Consider the following 8,441-nt stretch of genomic DNA (forward strand, 5'->3'; position numbering starts at 1 on the left):
CGGCGGGGCGGAAATTATCTGGGGAAACCTTTTCCTAGACATAAGCAGAAATCGCCGTTTGTCTCATTTCTGAATTTGCTTGCATGATCTAACTTATATCCACAATTCTCCTGTAACATTTAGTGTATACCTTTTATGTTACGTAAATAAAAGTGATTTGTCATGTTAAAGACAAACTTCAGTATTTTAAGAACAAAGAAACAGAAATTAAGTAATTTGCAATGGATGATCATGATTTTCTTATGTCAAAGTCTTTAAAATAGAGAGCAAAACCCTTCCCTCTCATCCAGCAACAGTAAGGGCTAGCTATAGTCAAGTACTATACCAGTACTTGACTGGTATATAAATATGGTACCTAAAGCTTCCAGATCTTAACATTCAGCACCTGAAACTGTAAAAGGATTATATCGGTAGTTTGATGTTCCACAACTATTTTGAAAACAGCCGTTTACATTTACCTCCTTTAGATTCACTCGTAATTTGTTCTTCCCCTGTAGTGACTGTTTCCTTTATTTGGTCAGTAGTTACATCATCTTCGGCATCATCGTCATCCACTGGAATAATCTAAAAACAATGAAGAGAAGTAGAATTCTCAAACACCAAAATTTTTGCTTTTTACCCATGTTCAACGCTTGTGTAAATTCTGAAGATTATTAATCCTGCCTTAGTGTAATCTAACCTTTCTGCTACCACAATGACAGTTAACAGTGAACAGCAACATCAACGACAAGACCTATTCTGCAGTCTAAATGTCTAAGGCAAGTTCACAACTTTCACCTCATTACCTATGAGAGAAGGTAAAGACTGGACCTACATCATTTTGAATTTGTAAAGCACTTCTAATCCTGAAATGCCTGTTTCCCTTCATTGCCCTGGAAGAGGAATATTACAAATACAGAAAAACCTTAAGGAACACCTGTGATAGCTATTGTTAATTGATAGCTAATCTTGATTCAGGTCATCGCTGAATAAGCATCAACATTATTTATAAGCATCAACATTATTTATTATTTTGTTAATACAACAATGAAGTTAACTGAATCCAAATCAATTCGTAAAACATTAATTCATATCACACATTATACCTCATTTTCTTCTGCTGGTTTTCCAGTTGATGAAATTTTACTGGAGGACGAGAGCCTGACATCTTGCACTGCACTAATGTCCAGGCTCATTTTGGGATTGTAAGTGTGAGGAAAGAGGGATTCAGGAAGTCGTTTATATTCTTGGGCACTCTGTAATAACATCAGTTAATGTAAGAAAGATGAGAAACTGATTGAGATAAAAAAGAAATTCCACATCTAAACATAGAAGTAGTATAATAAAAACCATTGAAAGAAGTACTTTACAGAAGTGAAAAAATGTGTCTCATTCTGAAGAAACATGTTACAGAAATGTTCAATGGAAGAAAATTTCTTTTCTCCTCATGGCGAACAAGGTAAAAGTACATCAGTGAAAACTGATCACTCAATTTATAAATACAAAGCAGGATGCAAAACATCAGTTCCTACTCATGTTCAATATAAACACAAACAAAAAATCAACTGCCATATTAACTGGTTTTAAGTATCTATTTCCCTTCACTTTTGATAAGGGAACAATGCAAGCTCCATACCTCTAAAAGCCAGTGTTCTGAGACAATATGTATACCCCGTTCTTTAACGGATTTGTACTCCTTATTGTTGTCATTTTGTCCTCCTTTGTAGATGAAGTGTGTTACCGTTTCATCAAAGCACCATCTAGAAAAGAAAATGAAATATAACTTGAAGATATCATTTCCTATCAAAAAGTATCAGAAATCCAGCTCAGAAATTGTCCTATCCCTTGTTCATGTTAAAATACTGTTTTGCCTATTTTTTCATGTCTAAATAAACACGAAGCCCACTTTCTTCATCAAAAAAAGACAGCATTCAGTTTCAGGATAGAACAATTTCAATGTCTTTTGAAAGCCTTCCTGAAGTAAATAAAACTAAATCTGTTAAACATATGGAAGAGGAAGGGTTTTGCTTTAGTTTTTTTGTTTTAAGTAAATGAAGTTTCAAATCAGTTTCTGAAAAGAATGTGTGATCCAGGATGACAGAGCTTTTCCTTTTGTTGACATATTGAGCTGCAAGTGAAATACTGATTCTCAAAGCTCAAAATAAACAAAATGCAGGATTTCTAACATTCAAAGCAAATAATAGTTTTTATCGGTATTTAATGAAATATCTTCAGCATTTCTAGGCTACTAAGCAAACATAATTCCTCATCCACACTTTGATGACACTTATTATAGAAGTCAATAACAAAACATATAAATCAGATTCAGTAGGAGCAGAATTCTGTCTTAAATCAGAAGTGTCAGTTTGTAGTTTCTCTTCATGACAACCTATTTTTCCTAAGCTTTTCTAAGCACACTAACTTAGCCATGCTTACAATCTGTAAAATAATTAGTTTTGAGCCAGGGAGAAACACACATAAATACAGATCAGATTCAAAATCTAAAGTATAAATCAAATTTTAAACTACCTAAAAGCTAAACATGTTTCATAGTTTTCTTCAAAAAATAAAAGAATAGAAAGAAATATTCCGCAGTTTCGTAACACTTCAAGACAGTCTTTCTGAGACAGACTTATCAAGACCAGAGAGACCAGGGATGTGGTGGGGCTAGACGGCCTTATTTCGCATTAGAACCCGATGGCCTTATTTTGCAATAGAAATTGTTTAAGATGGTGAAATCTAATGTTTAGCTGTAGTAAAAGGTCATGTAGATACGCATATTAGAATGCGAAAACTTATATTTATTAGACGTCATATCACTGCAGAAGCTTTGAAGCTGTTTGTATCAGTTGATACCTGTAGTCTGCCCCAAGAGAAGCTGCTACTGCGTTCAGTTCACTTTGCTTCTTACTAAGTTTTTTACTAACATATATAACAACGTCAGCTAGAGGCTTGGGCTCTTCTTCCTGTTCAAGCAGCAGGGAAAAAGACAGGAGTCATATTTAGAAGGCTTCTGTATCAAGGACAAAAATACTTAATATTTAGTGTACCATATAGTAAAGTATGCAATAACAACAAAACTAAGATAAACACATTTTCTCTATTTTTGCTGCTTCCAAACTCCATGGTCAAAAAACCAGCACTATTATCATTCCATGCACTAGGAATCCAAAGACAGAAGATTCACTCTCAGCCAGTTTCCCTGGAACATGTTCTGGTCCTTCCATCAAATACAGAACACTTCTGAACACTAAAATTAGGGAATTATCAAACCTGATGACACAGAAGTATTTCACTGTACTGGACTGAAAAAAAAGTAAGAATAAGGAAGTACAAAATAAGAAGTCACAGCCTTCCCTTGCTGCAGTCCATTAGCTTTCTTGCCCCTCGTCTACAGTAAAGAGTGTACTAACATGGCAAGCAATACATAAATACTCCCTCCCTTTCCTCGTACATCTTTTTCTGTTTTCTCTCACTAGGGTAGATTACACTGAAGAGCCAAGATAACTACAAGAAATCGTAACATAATGTGTCTTTATAACAGGGTAAGCAACTGATCACATCTTGTGCGTCCTGGTAAGCAGAAGAGCAGCACCTTACAGAGGAATATAGGAAAAGAAGACACGTTCATTAAAAAAGAACTCCTAAATTTAGTCCAACACAAGATATTTAATCTTACTCATCTGGAGCCTGTGAATTTCCTAAGTGTGATGAAATCCTCTCATCTCAATACTACAAAGTCTAGATTGGTACGTATGTACATGTCATGTTACTTAACAACTGCTTAATATTCAAGATAGTAGTACAGACAGCAGAAAAAGGTTTCAAAATTCTTTGCCTTCCAGGAGGAAACTCTTGTATCTTATCTTCCTTTAACTGTCGTTGAAGACATAATCGTATGTATTTCTACTCAAATAGATCACAAAGCACAATTCACAAACTCTTTTGTAACTTAAACCACAAAAAGATATAGCATTTTCTTAATTAAGCCTACGGTCCAGAAACTCAAACCCAAGATTTCCTACCACTTCTGGCTCTGCAGCAGTCAACTGAGGGCTGGCAGTAAGAGCTACTGTATGCCTTGTGCTATTTGCCAGGGCCAATTTCAAGTTTCTGCCGATGACTTCAGAGAGAGGTGTGCTCAGTTTCCTGTTTTTTTGATCAGGACCTCCTGGAGTTTCCAAAGCTGCCAGAGCATCCTACCAAAAAAGAAGCAACTGACTGACTTTCATGAACACATTACAAAATTCTCACTGAAGTGCAAGTTGCACAAGTATAGTCTGTAGTAAGATTTCACACTCCTAAAACAGGCCGGTTTACTACAGTAGCAGCTAGCAAATGCACCTGTAGTACTGCTTTTGTGCGGTGGTACAAGACAACCCCAATCTTAGAGTCTGCATAAGCAAAACAGCAAGAAGATAGATTACTAATTTCTCTTTTCACTACTATCAATGAAAACTGCCCTCAGTGGAAAAGCCAGTGGCCAAACCCAGGTATTCCTAATCCAAATTGATTAATTTATTAATAGCTCCCCCAACAAAAGTTGCATACAGTATGAGATTCTATCCGCACCTTTAAAACACCAAATTTCCTACTGCCCTTTTTAAGAAAAAAAAAGATAACTTTTGGTCTAGAATATATTGCTTTTGAAAGTTTTCAGAGTTATGAACAATTGGTATTCTGCTTTTTGAAATCTAATTGAATCACAGAATGGTTTGGATTGGAAAGGACCTTAGAGATCATCTAGTTCCAACCCCTCTGCCATGGGCAGGGACACCTTCCACTAGACCAGGCTGCTCAAAGCCCCATCCCACCTGGGCCTGAACACTTCCAGGGGTGGGGCATCCATAACTTCTCTGGGTAATCTGTTCCAGTGCCTCACCACCCTCATAGTGAAGAATCTCCTCCTAATATCTGATCTAAATCTACCTTCTTTTGGTTTAAAACCATTACCCCTTGTCCTATCACTACACTCCCTGATAAAGAGTTCTTCCCCATCTCTCCTATAGGCCTCTTTAGGTACTGGAAGGCCACTATAAGGTGTCTCCAGCAACCTTTCTCTTCATGAAGCAGAACTAACTAAAGAGAACACTAGATTCTTCTGTTTTTGTAATTCATGTTTTGTTCTACTGTGGGGAAAGAGTTAAAAAAACCAAAACCACAACAAAACAAACAACCCCCCAAAAAACCTAACAACTGTGCAGGAATTAAATGCATTCATCTTTCAGTTAAGGCCTTGAACACGAAAAACAAACCTGAGCTTTCCAAAGCACACCCAAGCTATTCCAGCACAGATATTCCCAAAGTATCAGGGGTTTCTTTGTTCTGTTTTAAGACTAGTAGTTTTTTGTAGCTTTCAGAATGAGACAATGAACCCAACATCCCAATGCATTTTTCAATTTGCAATAGCAGTTTTGTAATTGCTATAAAGCTACTACATTAAAACATGTCATTAAAGTAGCATTTCATCACAAAACAAGCAAACACTTACTTCCAAGTATCTTGAGCAATTACAAGCCTTTTTGTTACATTCCTCAGTCTTTAGATGTAAAGAACACAGACTGTGTTCTGTGTGAGGTTTAGAACACATGAGCTTTGTTAAGGACATTATAGCATCTACTAGTCAATAAATTTAGTCCACAGATCATTAACTGGAAATACATATAAACAAACAGAGCCAGTTTTCCTGGCTTTATTCAAAATGGAAAGTCTGTATCTTGACAGCATAAAAAGGGGCAAGCACAGGTTTCTGTGCTGCTTTTAAGTTTATGCACATCTTTAAACCCTACTGGCTCTACAAACTAAAAAACTGTCAAAGATTATCACCTTTACATCAAAAGAAGGCTTGAACAGCTTGTCTTTGGAAAGAAATTTTGATGGTGTATCAAGATGCAAAGATGGTTCTTTCTGTGGCAGTCCCCCTTGTGCAAGAGGGGTTGTCTTCTTCCCAATATGATGAGAGATTACAGCTTGGAAAGCTTTACTCTGGAACCTGTTGATATCAAGAGGGGTCACAGCTGTTTTTTTCCCAGCTTCAAAGAGGTAAGTAGGTTGTTCTGAATCAGGAGATTTAACAGTTGCTGGTGCCTTGCTAAGCTGAGTAATGGAACTCTCCGTGTCTTTAAAAGAAACAAAGAAAACATAGGCAAGCAATCTGATTTTTCCTTTGAACACAGATCTCACATACACTTTTATTTAAACAATTCAAAGTTCACCTGACCTTCCTTTCCCTGAAAGAAAAAATTCATAACTCTCCCCCAAAAATGCTCTAAACTGACGATTGTATTTTAAAAGCCAGTATCTTAAGTGTCTCTTCCAGTTAGCTACTTAGTTTGAACTATATTCGTACTGAGCTTGACCCTAAGTGTCTGAAAAAGAATGAGCAACCCCTGGCCTGCTCATGTTGTTTGCAGTTCTACACATATGTACAACGTATGTTGTACAACAGCTACCAAAATACAAATCCAAGAAAAAGATATAATATACAACAAAACCTTGCCTTTCAACATTAAAGGTAACTCCTCCTCCCTGGCTCATGCAATGTAAAACTTCTTTCCTATTCATGACTCTGAATCACACCTCTTTAGGTCACTACGTATATACTTCCAGTCCCTTATGCCTTTGGATTAACAGGACCAAGATTTAGCGAGGAATAAGCCCTTAAAGCTTATCCATCATAAACACTTCTAGACAAGCATGACTCATCATCTTTACAGCTCAAAAAGATTAGTACAAGATTTGCTTTTACATTTTACTGCTCATTTCCCCCACCCCCCCACTTTTTTTCCTTAAAAATGTAAGACAAGACGGGCCTATGCCAACAACATACCTTTTGTCCTCTGACTTAGTGACCCATATAATTAATTCACAAGGGCACCGGTAAAACAGGTCTGCTAACATTCAGTATTAAATCACTGTAGTCTGCATCTTAATATGGAAGAAATATTGCCAAATAAAAGGTGTGAAAAAACTGGAAAAGGAGCAGAAGCATCAGAAGATGAAGTAGGCATGAAGGACTAAATCATGCCATTGCAGGCTAACATGTATGAAGTTCTAAGGGGGATCTATCATCAATTCCCATGCTATCTACGGCGCAGCATATGAGTCAAAAAGGACAAAGCTGAGACATGAACTTGATTCCCAACTGACTGATAAACACAAGGTTTCACTAACACCAAGAGACTTGCAGCAAACACACAGTATCATTTCTATAATCACAACTCAACAGCACGGAAAAAAAAGGAAAAAATACTTGGAAAAATATCCTTTAGCTATAATACTTCAAATTATTTTTTCTTAACAACTTCATCATACCTGACTTCTTTGTTGTGAAGGAACAGCACAATGACACAATCATATTTCCTAACTTGCTAGTAACCAACCTTCAGCCTCTGCATTTTCAACCAAGAACTTGCTTTCATCTGCTCTCTTTCCTGTCCTTGCAGAGTGCAAAAGCCACGCTGCAGTGACTGCCGGCAAATTCCACTTCTTTGCAGCTTCATACTTGGAACCATCTGGTTCTCTCACCACAAGATGGGTACTGGCAAACATTCCCTTTTTTGCATTGGCTTTCCGCACAAAGAATTCTTGGACTCTAAAATTAGATTAAAAAACATTAATTTAGTCACAAACAAAATTTATCTACAGTATGTTTATGCTATGGTAAAATGCACTCAAGCAACTGAAAAAGAACCAGTAGAATTATCTAAGGCCATCCACTTTGCACATTAGAGCCTACACCTACAAGCCAAAAAAAAAACCCCCAAAAAAGTTACACAGTAATATTTGGTTTCAATCAGTATTGAAAACATAACATTTCTTATACTCCAGAAGTCCTCACATACCCCATTTCCAAATCATACACTGGGCCTAACATTCTTCTGCAAGATTAATGGGGCAATTCCCTTCTGGAGCCAACAATCATAATTTCCAAATAAACAATAGTTTTCTTTATAACACAGTTTTTTTCTCATCATCAAGGACTCAGTCTTCCAAGAAGATGGCAGCACTGAGAACTCACCAGCAAACACTTCAGTTCAAACAGACTACAAATCAGATCAAATGATACTCTTAAGCTGTACAATTTTGCCACTCCAGGCCTAATCATGTCTGTCTTAATGTTTCTCAAAGATCCTGATTAATTGGGAGCAAATAATTCACTATCCCAGCTCTTAAGAAATGGTGTGCTATCACTAGTTATGAGGCTGGACCAGATAGTACTGAAAAGGAACAATGGTCCGCTCCTGGACAACTGAAGAGCAACTCAGAAGGCCTGGTATCTGAAAAGCTGACTTTTTGCTGTGCTCTAGAACAGAGCAAAAAAGTTACTGAGACTCAGTCATTGGTAAATACAACATTCAACATATTCCAGCAGAAATTAGGCTGTGTGAATACTGACTAAATTTCTCTAAAGGAGAGAAAAATAAAAGAACTGTAAGTTTGCAGACGACACCAAGTTGGGT

At 36.9% G+C, this 8,441-nt stretch overlaps 1 protein-coding gene across 1 annotated transcript in view; it reads right to left on the reverse strand.

Annotated features, from left to right (window-relative positions):
- The window catches only part of TOPBP1 (topoisomerase (DNA) II binding protein 1), a gene marked incomplete at its 5' end in the record, with an annotated part of 15,502 nt that extends 7,929 nt beyond the window's left edge, over positions 1–7,573 (reverse strand). Inside the window, 7 exons of the mRNA XM_010292375.1 lie at positions 459–564; positions 1,086–1,235; positions 1,616–1,739; positions 2,836–2,945; positions 4,005–4,178; positions 5,806–6,098; positions 7,362–7,573. Coding sequence (XP_010290677.1) covers positions 459–564; positions 1,086–1,235; positions 1,616–1,739; positions 2,836–2,945; positions 4,005–4,178; positions 5,806–6,098; positions 7,362–7,573 — 1,169 coding nt within the window. The remainder of the gene's footprint in view (positions 1–458; positions 565–1,085; positions 1,236–1,615; positions 1,740–2,835; positions 2,946–4,004; positions 4,179–5,805; positions 6,099–7,361) is intronic.
- Between the last annotated feature and the right edge of the window lie 868 nt (positions 7,574–8,441).

This window comes from Phaethon lepturus, unplaced genomic scaffold (genome assembly GCF_000687285.1).
Source record: "Phaethon lepturus isolate BGI_N335 unplaced genomic scaffold, ASM68728v1 scaffold35118, whole genome shotgun sequence".
NCBI classification, from domain to species: Eukaryota; Metazoa; Chordata; class Aves; order Phaethontiformes; family Phaethontidae; genus Phaethon; species Phaethon lepturus.